Source organism: Oryzias latipes, chromosome 3 (genome assembly GCF_053564925.1).
Source record: "Oryzias latipes strain Hd-rR chromosome 3, Olatipes_Hd-rR_3.1".
Taxonomy (NCBI): Eukaryota; Metazoa; Chordata; class Actinopteri; order Beloniformes; family Adrianichthyidae; genus Oryzias; species Oryzias latipes.
The window spans coordinates 2,642,501-2,657,228 of NC_136239.1; the positions used below are offsets into that span (position 1 = coordinate 2,642,501).

General features: G+C 43.1%; 1 protein-coding gene across 4 annotated transcripts in view; it reads right to left on the reverse strand.

Annotated features, from left to right (window-relative positions):
• The window catches only part of LOC101158088 (SH3 and multiple ankyrin repeat domains protein 2), a 314,876-nt gene that overhangs the window by 148,822 nt on the left and 151,326 nt on the right, over positions 1 to 14,728 (reverse strand). For all 4 annotated transcript variants that reach the window (XM_023950566.2, XM_023950561.2, XM_078944892.1 and 1 more), the window contains exon 11: positions 3,904 to 3,970. In XM_023950566.2, the coding sequence (XP_023806334.1) occupies positions 3,904 to 3,970 (67 nt within the window). The remainder of the gene's footprint in view (positions 1 to 3,903; positions 3,971 to 14,728) is intronic.

Genomic DNA, 14,728 nt, shown 5'->3' on the forward strand with positions numbered 1-14,728 from the left:
TCCCTCTGTTGGCTAAACACACTTGATCTGTTATGCATTCGTCCAACAGCACCCATAGGGTGGTTGACTCTATGGGTGCTGAGGGTTTTTGGGTTGTCTGAGTCCGTGGAGGGTCGTAGGGAGGAGCGGCATCTCAACGGGAGCGCAGGTGTGTCTTGCATTTCGCTTGAGGCTCGTACGGCCACCCCAAGGGGCGTCATGAAAATGGAACGAACCATTGTCGTGGTACGTGTATCAGGAAGTATTTGTAAGGATGACAGACGTTACACACACTTATGACGTACGGGTGATGCTGTCACATGATGTACACTCTCGTTAGTAAGTCCTTGCTCCTTACTAACTGTGCACAAATGCTGCATGTGATGTGGAAGTGCCTGCAGGATGTCCACACCAACACATGTCACATGTCTTCATTTCTAACAGTCAGGCTGCAGCAGGGAGCGCACGCGCATCACGTGAACAGCACCAATGGGCTCCTGCGTCTCACCTACTTCACTCTTTCTCACCCTTACATGTTGAATAAGTGTTCAGAATCCCAGCATGGCGGTAAATGAAGAAATGTGCATGAACATTTCCACCCTGCTGGTTCACTGAGCGGTCTACCACCTTCATATTTGCTGCGTGCCTCATTCAGGTTTGCCAGTTTTTCCACCCACAGGCAGCTTATATCCACCCGTTGGAACTAAGACCCTATCGAATCAAACCAGAACTTGCTGCACCTGAACGCTGTTGTCCGTGCTGCATGTGCAGAGGGGGAGAACTTCTGTCTTTTTGAGTTCCTTCACTTTCTTTTCCCTTTTTACCAAAATCTAAGTTGCTGCAGTCAGAGTGAGAGCTGCAGGCTTCTTCTGATTAAAACACACACTTCAACAAACAGCTCAACATTGTGACTGACGTCTGAAACACACAACTGGGGTGGAGGCTGGTCCACATGAAGCAGAGGGGGCTGAGGGATCTTGCCTTGTGGTGGAGGGAGGTCGGGGTAAATTCAGAGTGGGAGAACCCCCCCGCAACACAAGCAGAGTCGTACTGGGGTCAAAAGTGGAACAAAAATGTTAAATCTAGAGGAGACGACAATTCATTGAAGAGTTTGTGGATTCAGCCAATAAGAAATCAGGTTGGTGTTGGAGGACTAACAGATGCTGACTGGCGGTGTTCCACTTTTACCAGGTCGCCACTGTGTGGGGCTGATGGGAGACGTGCATGAGACGAGGTAAACAATCGCCGGATTACATCTTTAGATTAGATTACTCCCTCCCTCCCTCCCTCCCTCTTCATTCTTTCCTCACTCTGCTTCATCTTTCTCCGTTGGATTTATTTCTTTGCTTGTCATCATTTCTCATTTTCTCTCAGGCCACATAATCCCTGACTTTACCCTTAAAAATGCTGAAGCCATTGATGTCCGGAGACGGTTCTCAGCTCTCTGTGTTACGAGTTTGATGCTTCAGAAAACGATCTGTGACTGTTAAAGGTGTTAAAGTGGAGCAGCGTTCGCCGTCTCTACCAATCTGTCTTCACTCCGCAAGCTGGACTGAAAAACCGAGAGAGCCAACGTAAAGATCAAAAGCATCTGGTTTTCATCTTTGATTGCTAGAAAAGATAGAAAATAGAGATAGAAAAGTCTTTTCACCCCCAACTCAGACATAAAGGTCAACCCAGGGATGCTGTACCACAGAAATGACGATATCATCACAAATATTTTCCTATTTTTCTGAATGCATCATTCTCTATGAAATGATGCCTATGAAAATGAGAGCGGACTCCAGAGCAATCCTGAAGTGCAAACCACATCAAGAAATCACAAAAAACATGTTAAAGAGCACAATGACAATTACAAAAAGCAAAATAATAATAATTATTTTTTACAAATCAAAGTAAAATTACAGAAACCATATTGTAATTCCAGAAAACAAACACAATTCCAACAAAGGGGACATTTTTGGAAAAACAAAAACTAAATTAAATTTTCAAAAATCAAATAGACATGTTTAAAAAAATGAAACAAAATAGTGAATTTGATACACTACTAATTGGATGATGATGCTTGTTTCTCTCAATAGGAATTTTTGTGTCATTGCGATTCCTTCAGACAGAAGAATTTATTTCTTTTGTTCTTCTAACAAGCTCTGTGATTTCTTTAAAAACTCTTGAACACATTTCAGGTAAATCAACCTTCAGCTTTCCCTCTTCTTCCAAACTTAAACATCATTATTCAGTGATGCCACATAATACCTACCTTCACGCTTTCCTATTTGTTTCATTTTTTAACATTTCATTGTGATTTCTGGAAATTACTTTTGTTTTCCAAAACATTTCCTTTTTTTTGAGTCTTTTTGTTTTCCGCAATTACATTTGGGTCTTGTCCCAAATAAAAATAATCCGCCACTCCAGGAAGTTTCCCAAAAGAGGAGGAAGACAAACAACCATCTCACCAAGAGATCTAAAAGCACTGCAGGAAGGGGCGGCACTTTCCCTGTGGCTACGAAGGTCAGAAACAACAGAGCAGTCAGACCAGAAAGACCCTCTCTGGCAGAGATGTGCCGCATGAAGCTGCTTAAATGAGTAGAAACGCCGGTGGGAAGCAGGGGGGGAGGTCCCTGAAGGCGCAGCAAGCAGCCAGCGCTGCAGCATCTCCACACATTTGATTAAATTATAATACTTTTATTCCACTCCATTGGAGTCTTTGAGTGTAGAAGAGTCTCGCAGGACGTGACGCCTCCAAACCTGGAGGCTAGCATGGTCTACAGGAACGCAGTAGCACCCCCACAACGCCCCTCCAGCCCCACACAGAGACGGACAAACGTCGGAGAATAATGGAGCAAAGACTATCGATGAAGGAAGAAGGTAAACCGGAAGCTCCAGAAGTGTCCATGGCCAAGAGAGAAGCAGAGTAAATGTGGGGGGGGTGAAGGCAGGAGGGGGTTCAGACACAAAACTGTAGAAATTGTTTTCTGAAGCCTCTTCCGGTTTGGAGGTTGCAGCCACACGTGATCCAAGTCCTGAGAGCGAAGAACTGGTTAAGACACTTGATGTCACAACGTCCTCAGGATCTACCATCCTGCCTGTTTGCCATCGTTCTCTGCGCTGCCTTCTGCTGATTAGATGACTCAAGTGTCTCCTCATTCTGGTTGACTGAACACAACTGATCCAGGTGATCAGCAGCAGGAAGTCCAAGAAGAGCTGGGAAAAAAGGCAGGGTGCTAGGTTCTTATGCCTCTGTCCTTACGGATAGATAGTCTGTAGGTGGACGATGGTCAAACCTGTGACCAGCACAAAGAATGAAGGTCGTAGACCGCTCAGTGAACCTGTAGGTAGGATGTAAGTGTTCATGCTATTTCCTTTCTGCCGGCATGCAGTGGGCGACAGGTGGTGGTGAACACTTATACAACACGTAAGGGTAAGTCAGGGTGAAGTAAGTGCAAAGAAGTCGTGTCGTAAAGATTTTTCATGTCTTCAAACCCCTCAGATCTTGCCGTGCACACGCCGTGCGTGCAGCATTTGTGCGTGGTCCGTTAGGAGCCAGCGCTCCCACCTCACTAATGACTAGAGCGTGGCGTACGGTCGCGGGATGTCTCAGTTTGCTGACAGAACCTCAGGTGGGAAGTCTGCAAAAACTAAATGATAATCTCCTGGCGGGGCAAAGACCTGACCTTTGGCTCAACCCTGATCATCTGCCCCGCTCTAATCTGCACCGGGAATGTCCAGGGGTAAACACAAACTTCCATCTCCATGGCAACGCACTCATAATCCAGCAGAGGGGATTATAATGAAAAAGTCATTTTGGATGATCATTGCAGGGAGGATTTGAAATGTATCCCGTGACATTCACGGCTCTGTGAGATAATGCGTTGACGGTGGGGGGGGGGGGGGGGGGGGGGGCAGATCCGCTGCTTTGTGACTCACCTATGTCGGAGTCTTTGTGGTTCTTGATGAGCTCAGCAAGCTCAAAGTTCCCAGCAATAATGGCCACCTGGAGAGGAAAAAGACGGACAGATTAACCCACATCCAGCTTCTCTGTGCAGCGGATGAGGAGGGCCACGGCTTCAGCGCTGGGGGGTCCTGTTTGTGCCACTTAAAGGAGAACAGAAGTCACAAAATACAAACAAAATGTACAGTTTTAAAAATACAACTTTCTAAGTTGCAAAGGGAAATATTGCATTGAAGTTATTCACAAATGAGGGAGTTAGCATGTTCTCCCCGTGCATGCGTGGGTTTTCTTCCTCCCCCCATCCAAAAACATGCTTCATCGGTTCATTGGTCACTATTGTCCCTATAGGTGTCATGGTTTTAGTTTGTTGTGTCTTGTTTTTCGTTTTAGTTCTTGTTCTGTCTTGTTTGGTTCTGTTTCCTGTTTTATTTTGAAAGGTTTCCTGTCTTGTCTTGTTTCTTGAGTTTTACTTCCTTTGGTCCCCATCAGCCCTGATCGTGTTCACCTGTGTCTTGTCTGCCGTGTCTGTATTTAAGTCTTGTCTCTGCCTTCCTCCTGTGTTGGTCCATTAACTCTGTCTTGGTGTTCATGTCATCCTGGCCTGTCTAGTCCATGTTCCTGTTTCTTGCCTCGTCCATGTTTCATGCCACGCCAAGTAAGTTTTTGTTTTTGTTCTGTGAACCTGCTCTGCAGCGAGGGAGGGAGGAGTTTTGAAGGTCAAAGGTTGTAGCTTCTAAAGAGTCAAACATCCACATTTTGCTGTTTACCTGGGCTTTTAATTGAGAAAATCTTTCCATCTGGAAAGGACGAAAATAAACTCCAGGACTCTTTCATCTCCCAAAAACAAAGTTTCTTGATTTCACACAATGAAAAACAGAGAACAATAACTGTAATAAGAAAGGGGATTGAAATTTGGTCCCTCTTCCGCTGTGGCTTTTCTTGTTTCTGCTGTGTCGTCAGCTGTGGAGCTCCTGCCCGTCTGTGGATGGTAATGCTGGTTCTTTTTCTTTCTATTTATTTGGTTGAATGCTATAAATCTTTCAACCATTGTTTTCCTGTTTCTCTTTCTTAATTCTAGTATCTTCCTCCATTTTTTTGTCTCAACTCCTTCTACAATTGTTCAGCTATTTTAACCGTTCAACTATTCAAATATTCAGCTCTATCAGCTTTTTCCAGCTATAACTTTTGGTTCTTCAAATCCTTGAACTTTTCCAGATATTCCAGGACTTATGCCTCCATTGAAATAAATGGGGAATCCTTGGTGCAGAAGCTCGCTGGTTCGATACCCGGCTCTGGCATTTTTCACAAACATATCTTTTTTGTTATTGTGCCGTTTTCACTTTATGTTCAACTTTGATCATTTATTTCTTTATTGCCAATTATTCCCTTTAAGTTTCATTTTAATTCAGCACTATAGCATTCAACCCTGTATTTTCTCCTGGAAATGCAGCTCCTTCTAGTTTTTCTTTAAATTTCAAAATAATTCTTGATCTTTCCTCTCCGTTTCCTAAAGAGGCTTAGTTCAGTGAAGCTCCTGTTTTTGTTCACATTTTACTTGTAAAAAATCTTTCATGTTTTACAAGAGGATTTCTTGTGCGATTGTTTGCAGTGGCTTTGTCCATCCAGCAGGGGGCGGCAGAGGCCCGATGCTGACGATGCTACACCGTCAATGACCCAGATGTAGCTGTCTGATGTAGCCTCTGCTGCACAGCTCATCTGTGTTGTGAGGGTTACAACCTGCTTCCATTCAAGGTGAAAAATAAACCGTCCTCTGATAAGATGCACGGCAGCGTGCACGCACACACATGCACTCAAAAGGCCTAACAGCATTATTTAAGCACGCCTCAGCTGAGTCTTAGAGAACAAATATTCATGAAGAGGAGAGAAACAGAGCTGCTTTCAAAGCCAAGATGGTTGGAGTGATGGTGTCTTTTGTGCACTGTCAGCGTTTCATGTTTATAAACACAATTCTTCTGAAAATTGAAAACGTCTAGATATTTCAGAAGGGCGTTTTCTCTGAAACCACTGCTTCTGTTCCCACACTGAAACAGTATGTGTGTCAATGAATGCATAACTGAGCTTCTTCTTGGAAGAAGACAAGACTGCACAGCAGATGGAGGAGGGGGCTGCTGGATCTCCCACTCCACTGAGGATCTCCCACAGCACATGCCATGAGGTGTGACACATGCGTGGCAGGCGCTTCTCCAGCACACGCCTGGGTTCTGAGGCAGAGCAGACTGACCAACGGCCTTCTGAAGCCGGCTCCTTTGGGCCAAGCTGCACGGGTTCGCTGCAGGAAGCTGTGAGGGTTTGTCAGTGACATGAATGTATAGTTTTTAAAGGTTTTACCGTCAAACCAAAAGTGCAGCTGTACCATGAGCTGAGCTCCCCGTGTGAGGAGCTGCTTCAGTGCATTCATGACTCTCTGGGGGTCCTGCCAGTTTCAGTCAGCCCCAGGACTGGAACCACTCCTGACTTTTGTACAGATCTGCTGCTTTTTTCAGGAGCTGAACCAAATTCTGCCTTTGAGTTTACGGTCTGCACTCACTGAACCATAGACTGTATGTGAGAACTGGACAGAGCGCATGAGACCTCATCCACAGAAAATGGTTTATTTCCGGCTACAACCAGATGAAGTCATTTCAGTCGCCATTCTTTTTGCTTAAACAGACACCGCCATGTTGGAACTAGACGGCGTCAGTAAGCAGTGACTGGTCCGGACTGAGTCAACGTTTCTATGACAACCACTCTGGCCAATCAGGAGGGAGTTTGTTGGAAGGCCACACCCCTAGCTTGCCGTAGGCTCCACCTACTTTTAGTGAGACAACTGATTGGTCACATTATAACTTGAATTACAGAAAGAATTATGAAAAAAGGGATCAGAGAATGTTTCTTCTGACCAATAGAATGACGGAGTAACAGCTGTTTGTTTCTCTATAGCCAGCGGGCACTTCTGGTTTGGAACGCCAGGGGGGAGGAGTCACTCAGTCCAGGTCTTAAATACAGTCAATGCACTGAACCTGGGAGAGTAAGGGGAGACAGGCTGAGACCATGATACTGCCCCTACCTTACCTGACAGTAGTTGATGCTGAAGAGTTTTTGTCGCTTCTTAAAAGAAAAATATTTCAAACATGAATCAACGTTTTTTCAGTGAAAAAATCTTTGATCAACATTTAAAGTCCAGTTGATGCGAAGAACAGAACTGCTGTGATGAGATGAACCTTCACACACGCACAGCCTGTCCTGCAGGGGGGGGGGGAACCACAAACTGAGCACCAGCGTTCAGACATCACAGCCATCCAGGTTTTCTGTCAGCGCTCACACGGACGTCGAATTCATGCAGAAGACGTTTGACATCTAACCTAGAAAACCAAGGATTCTCTACAAGGCTGCCAGAGCACACCTCCTTACATGGTCAACATGATAATCACTCCTTTAAACTATTAAGTAACATTAACACAAAGGAAACAACATTAAAACAAGTTCATTTGCTTTAGTTTTTAGTCTTAATAGCAATAGTTTTACAAATGTTTAGGATGAATTAAACAGTTAAAAAAAAAAAGCTGTGAAATTCAAGCAGGGCTCAGAGTATCATCCGTGACTTTTGAGCAAACACACCGAAGACCTTCACAAACAGAGCACAGAGTAATGCCATCAAATTCAAATGACCATTTATTACACTGTTGTCTGTAGGAAACAAGGGAACATCAATGCCACCTCATTGACAGTCGAGTGAAACAGAACAAAATCCAACGACCTGTACCGTTGGGTTTTACAGAAACAGGACGGAGCGTGAGGTGCAGTCTCCCTGTGGAGTCCCAGATGGAGCCTGCGCCGTACGAGACGGGTTCTGTCCGTAACGGGTTCTGTCCGTAACGCTGCACTTTAGCCAGGTGTGATCCAAACATCAGACGGCCAATGAGCTCCGACAAACACGCTCACAGTTTACCTCTGATTATCATTCCATCGCCCACCATCACCTCGCCTCGCCCACAACAATTCTTCTCTGGTTCTCCTGTGGTTGCCATGGAGACAAATGGTTGTGTATAGCTCAGAAGTAACCAGTGTGGTGGGGGGATGAGAAAGATGTGAAGTGATGTTGTAAGCCACTTTCAGCCACATGGAACATCCGCTGAAGCAAACGGCCTATGAAACTGTGAAGAAATGGCTTGGAACGAAAAAACAAAAGAGGGAAAAGAAGACGTTGACGTTCCTACGCCAAGAGCACAACTCAACCTGCAGACTATGGCGGCATATTTCTGCCACCATGTTGAACACAAAACTTTCTAAGTTGCAGATGAAAATATTAAATATTTGGTCTTAATTACTTTTTAACTTGCTTTCAATATTCTTTGCTTTCAAAAACTTTTTTTGCGTTGTTCTCGCATGCGTTGTGTCTCATCTCACTTTTTTCTCATCTTTGATTCTGCTGACTACCCTGAGCGAGACTTAGCGTGATAAAACCGCCACCGCCAAAAAGGTTTCTGCATGCGTTGTGTCTCATCTCACTTTTTACCCATCTTTGATTTTGCTCTCATGAGTTTTAGTTTATTGTGGCAAAGCTGACATCAAACAGCTGCTGATTGGTCCAGATTCTAACCAATCAAATCGCTGTATTTATCTCACATGGTGTCTGATACCGAGGCTCAGAAGCTGAACCGGCGCTTTTACCCTCGATTTTGTCTCTTTGGAGGAAGACATTTTCATTTTAATCATTTTAACAATAATTCATACTTTCTTTTTTTGCACTTGTTAATTTTTATGAAGTCAGATTTGTGAATTTATGGCTGAGGATCTCCTGAAACTGTAAAGTTTATCTGCTGACATTAAATCAACAGGTCTGTGTGATGATCTGTGAATCATGCAGAGCAAATTATTGGTAAAAAGTTTGATTTTCTTTAAGATCTGTTTGTTAAAACAAAACAATAAACGATTTAAAGCACATATTATTTTATGCTGCACAAGTATTTAGGATTAGATTAACAGCAGTAAAAAGCATAAGAATGACGGCTCACCACAGTAAACTCAATGTATTTAGGAGAAGAAGCATTTTTAACTTTATGTTCATTTTCACAGTGTCATCTGTTTTAGAACTCCTCTGCTTTTATCTAAAGTAAAAAAAGAAAATACTGATGAAAAACATACCATTTTCTCTTCATATTTCAACATTTATTGATGAAAATAAAACAATAGTTCAGATACAAATCATAAAAAGTGTTACTTCCTGCTGGACGGAGTCGGAACTCTGACGTTTGTTCTGCTGCAGACATTTTAAACACGTTGGTCTCTACACAAACATGAATAAATACAAAACTCTGTTTGATTTTAGCTGCTTTGCTGCTCCTTCTGGGTTTCACTCTGAGAGAAACGGGCCAGAATGGTTGAAACAGCAGAATCCACTTAGAACAGAACCGACACAAAGTCCAAAGTCCATGTCTGCCTCCAAGCACCGTCAATATGAGACAGAGACACCTGATTGGTTGGAATCTGGACCAATCAGCAGCTGTTTGATGGCAGCTTTGTCACCTAAACTGAAACTCATCTCAGCAGTATCAAAGATAGGAAAAAAAGCTAGATTTGACACAACACATGTGAAAACGTGTTTTGCAAACGCAAAAAAAAAAAATTGAAAGCAAAAAAAAAAAAATTAAAAAGCAAATATTTAATTTTTTCACTTGCGCCTTAGAACGTTTCGTGTGCAACGTGGTGGCAGAAATGTCCCTCCATAGCCGCATCTCTAACAATTCATCCAACTTGACTGAACGCAGCAACATGACAAACCGGAAGGTTGAAAGGTTGACGCTTACTTCAAACGCCACAAACTTTTCTGTAGAAACCCTTCATGGTTCCCAGATTCACTCACAGCACCATGATTTTCAACGTCCTTCAAGAAACAAACGTACAAACTCATGAAAAGTAACACAGAGAATGGAACGACCTCTTTAGCTCTGACCATTCAAATCCAAGAGGATCAGCAAAAATTAAAGTCTCCCAGATGAAAGCAACATGTTAAAACTGAGGATGTGGTTTAAATTTCTGTTCAATTTTAGTCATTTTTTGTATTAAAACATAGTTCTGAACTTTTTGCAGGTACTGTTGGTTCTGTTTATGATCACACCAGTTTCCTGCTGCTCATCATTCCAGCTCAGGCCTTCACCTTCAGGCTGTGTCACACATCGCACAGATGAAAACTGGTCAGAGGTGAATCTACATGAAAAAAGTGAGAAACGTTTCTGTTCTTTATGTGAAATTTTCACCGATGTTTCACAAATCAACCACCTTGAAACCACAGAAGTACAAACAAAACACGCAAAGAACACGTAACCCTGCGCTGCGTTGAATTTCTTCACTCCGAGCAGAAATCATGTTGCGTCAGCACCATGGTCAGCTCCCGCCGCCGGCCCCTGTCTACGCTTTGTTCTACTCATACAGTTGGATTCTCCTGATCCAAACTAGTTCTGCGTCAGCTGCTCGACGCCAGGACGCCAAGCGGAAGACCCCCACTTAGTATAGACTGCTTTGGGGTCGAAAGATCCGCCGATTTATATAAATCCAGCACACAATACACGAAATGTGCATGAACTGTGTGTGCTCATGATGTACTTATATGCCATTTATTAGTGATTCGTGCATCAATTACATCATTTTAACCTAATATGTGCGCCGTGTAGACATAAAGTTAGACATTGGTGGTACATGCGTGAAAAGTCTATAAGACATACGTGGAACGGTCGTGGATGGCACAAATTTGTGTATGCATGCGAAAAGCTTAAAATATGCATAAACGGTGTAATTACGAACCGATCAAACAGCTTAACGCCTCTGCTCAAAACCCAATCCACGTAAAGACCCGTCAACGGATGTCTGTCTGCATCACGGAATGACGGACGCAAGAAACACTTGTGAATGACGTATATCATGCAAGATTCCAGAAAGACGGACACACCATCAAGGACAACATGCAATGTGTATGTAGCGGCAGTGTGACGCGGCGTTGTTTGGTTTTTGTTTCTGCTCCTTCAGGTTTCTTAGGAACGTTTTGGGGCTGGTCATCTGAGGGGGAGGCTGGAAGCATGGAAGGTGCCAGGAAAGTGCTTGTTGAGGACCCAGGTTCAATGGGTCATACGACTAAGATAAACTCATGATGAGCTTGATCCACCCATGGGTGTATGCCATGCTCTAGAAACGAGGTCCAAGGTCAGCTGAAACCATGTCTGTGTTCAGAAAGTGGCTTATTTCTCTTATTTCTAGAACTCTAGAGGGAGGCATCATCCACTGCTTTGCTCCACTTCATTTTAAAATCTAGTCAATGTTATAGTGTTGGAGATTATATTATATGCACAATATACACGTCAATCTTTGCAAACGTTTGGATAATGTTTCGTGGGCGACCACATGGTCCAAAAAGGCGGAGCCTCAGAGATCCAGTCGTCTTAATTCTGGGTTGGAAAAGAACTCAGGAAAATAACTAACATTTAATAAAAACCAATTATCTTGAATATATTATGATATACTGCAGATGGATACTGTTTACTATAAAAAGGTTCAGAATAGCAACAAATCGGCCCTTTAACCTTATGGAGATGAAGCATAGCTGATAAAAAAATACGCTTTGTTATATTAACCATTCAATACTGTGAATCTTGACATTTCTTCATTCTTTTGTTGATGTCATGTGACGGATGACACACATTTCTCACGGTAAAATCTTCATAGTTTTCTGTCGGTGTGCCTCAAGGGTCAACATTTGGTCCACTGTGGTTTTCCAACTATGACTGACCTATCCAATGCAGCCCTCAATGCAGACGGATGCAAACGCTGCTTTCAATTATTAAAAGAAAAAGGATTTTGGAAGCCTCTTCTGCATCCAGCATCTTCCTTCTTGTTTGCTGCTAAACACCACGAAAAGCTGTGTGTCTGTCATGTGGCTGATGTTTCCCAGACAACCAAGGCTCTGACGAGGCTTTCCACGAGAGAACGGCAAAGTGTGCGTGAACTTAAGTCGCTCAAGTTTAAGACCTTTGCTAAAAAATGGAGAAAAAAACATCCAAAAGTGATATTCTCAACTTTAAACGGGCTAAACCCTTCAGTGCTGCTAGAACATTCTAACACGCCGCGGTTTTATCCAACATGAAAAACAGCATCACCCAGCGATCAATACAAAGGTAAAAAAAGAAAAGAAAAGAAAATCATTTAATTATTAAAAAAAAAATTTGTCAAATATTCCTTATTTTGCATTATAGTATTGAATCTTAATGTTGTATTTATCAGTTGTCACCTTACGGTGCACGGTGGGGTAGTGGTTAGCACTGTCCCCTTATTGTGGGAAGAGTTCAAATCCCAGCTGGGTTCTTTCAGTGTGAACTCTGCATGTTCTCCTCGTGCACGTCTGGGTTTTCTCCAGCTTCTTCCCACTTTCCCACAAAAACTCACTTCATAGCGTTATTGTTGATTTTTGAATGTGACAGTGTGGCAAACTGTTCAGGATTACCTCTACCCTCAACCAACAGTAGCTGGGATAGGCTCCAGCAACCCCATGTCCTCAGAAGGGATTCAGTGGGTTCAGATGGAAGGACGGACGCTGCCAACTTTTCTGTTTGGCTTCGTAATGGTGAGGACAAACTGCGGTACTAGAACAGGAGCGCCATCTAGGGGGGTCTGTGCTTTTGGACAAAACACACTTTAAATCAGGGGGAGTGAAGTCTGCAGCCTAAACAGCAGGAAGGATGAGGGTGAACTTGATGGTTTGACTTAATGAGCGTTTTCGCAGGGTCTGTTTAAGGGCCATGTCTTTTTGTGCTTCTTCTCAAGGTCGTTCAGGCATGAACTGGCGTTTTTAGCTACAAAACAACTGTTACGTTCTGCTACGGTTTACTTCAGGAGTTCATTCAGGTTCATTGTTAAAGAAACAACAGTTTATTTGTCCATAGGTGACTCTGGCGCTGAATTTCATTCTGTCTAAAGAAAGCCTGGAGTGGAATCAGAGACCTGTGTAACAACTGATATTTATGGAAAGAAACAGATTTCCAGGAGCTTAACTGAAAGCTCAGCACAAAGTAAAGTCCTGTACTGTAAAGGCTGCTTTTTTCTGCATTTGGAACAATGCTGTGATCAGACGTCGTTGCCATGGCGCCAAAACCACAACTGCTCTGGAGCTTAAGGTGTGTTTAAAAAAGTGAATCTATTTGCAGATGTGAGAGAAAAAGCTCGGTGGCGTGGGTGTCTGAGGTTGGTTTTATGATGCGAACATTCACATGCGACTTTGGCCACGCTTTGACCTGAACAAACACAGCAGCACATTGTCAGCTGTGCATCAAAGACCGGGACTGAGGATGAGGAGGATGTCAGAAGATGTCAGTGAGCATGGCGTGTGGCGGCCTCCAAGGGCAGGAAAGAACTGAGGAGAAATGACGAGCAAAGCAAAGACATTATAGAATATAGGGGGAAAGAGATGGACCATAGGTACATGAAGAGGAAAAGGTGTCTGATAAGGAGCTTTAAAAGGTCCGGGTCAGCCTGGGAAAAGGAAAATTCAGCATGAGCACATAAGGAAGCTACAAAGTGTATTTAACGCGACGATGGAGCTCACCATGATGAAGAGTCTTTCTTTAGTTGTTTTTTTTCAAAAAGAAAAAAAAACAGGTGTAAAAATGCTGAAGGGATGCATGCTATTATCAAACGGTGCTCCTATAACACTCCCACACAGCTTCTTCATTAGGACGACACAGAACTGTACATCCTAATCGAGTCGCACTCAGCTCCTTCAATTGACAATTATTAGCATTTGGCCTTTCCTGTGATGAGTTTGGCGTCTAGTGACGCTGCTTTGAAGCGGTTTTCCGTCACCAGAAGCAGGCAGAGCCCTCGTTCGGCGCTGGGATTCATGCACAGCGGAGCAGCCACAGAGAAATCCAATGTCAGTGTGTTTTAGGACACGTTCCGCTTCCAAAAGGCTGCATGTGCATCTCTGCAGGCAGCACCGGGCCATGAGGGGTTTCTGTGGCTCCCAGATTATTTAATTGCTGCCAGTACTGATTATGACTCGAATCCTTCCAGTCCGATGCTCAGAACCTGCAATCGGGCCTGGAGATGACGCTCACAGTCTTTGGGTTCAGATTGACAATGTCACAAATTCCCAAATCAAATGGATTTAAATGTAAAAACAGACTGGAGACCTGTCAGAGACATACATGGGCTTTGCCCAACGGCAGCTAGGATAGGCTCCAGCAACCCAGTGTCCCCAAAGTGATTTAGCGGGTTATGAAGATGGATGGGTGTAAAAATGAGCAGCTTTCTTGAACACAAAGTGATTTAAAAAAACTAAATAACTCATTACTATTACTAACAAATTGATGAAAGATGAATACATCCAGAAAAGGCAGGGAAATGATAACTGCTCTTAGGTTGTCACATCAAAAGGCCCACGTAAAGGGGAACAGGAAACATCAAAAGACATCAAAATAAATGGAAATGTCATGTTACTTGAATGTGTTTTACTCATTTTTTTACTCATTTCTTTCTGTCCCAGACTGTTATTCTTTGTCTTACAGCTGTCATTAAATCTACAAGTATTTCTGTGTCCAGGACGCTCTCACAAAAGAGATTTTTAATCTCAATGAGTTTATTTATCCCTGTTAAATAAAGGTTAAAGAAAGATAAAAAGTTGGGTATCGAAGCCGTTGTTTTTGTTTTTATTTAATATTTGTTTGAATGTCTTCAACTCATCATTTTCCTGTTTCTCTTTCTTTATTCTAGTATCTTCCACATTTTTTTGCCGCTTAACTCCTATAATGTTTCACC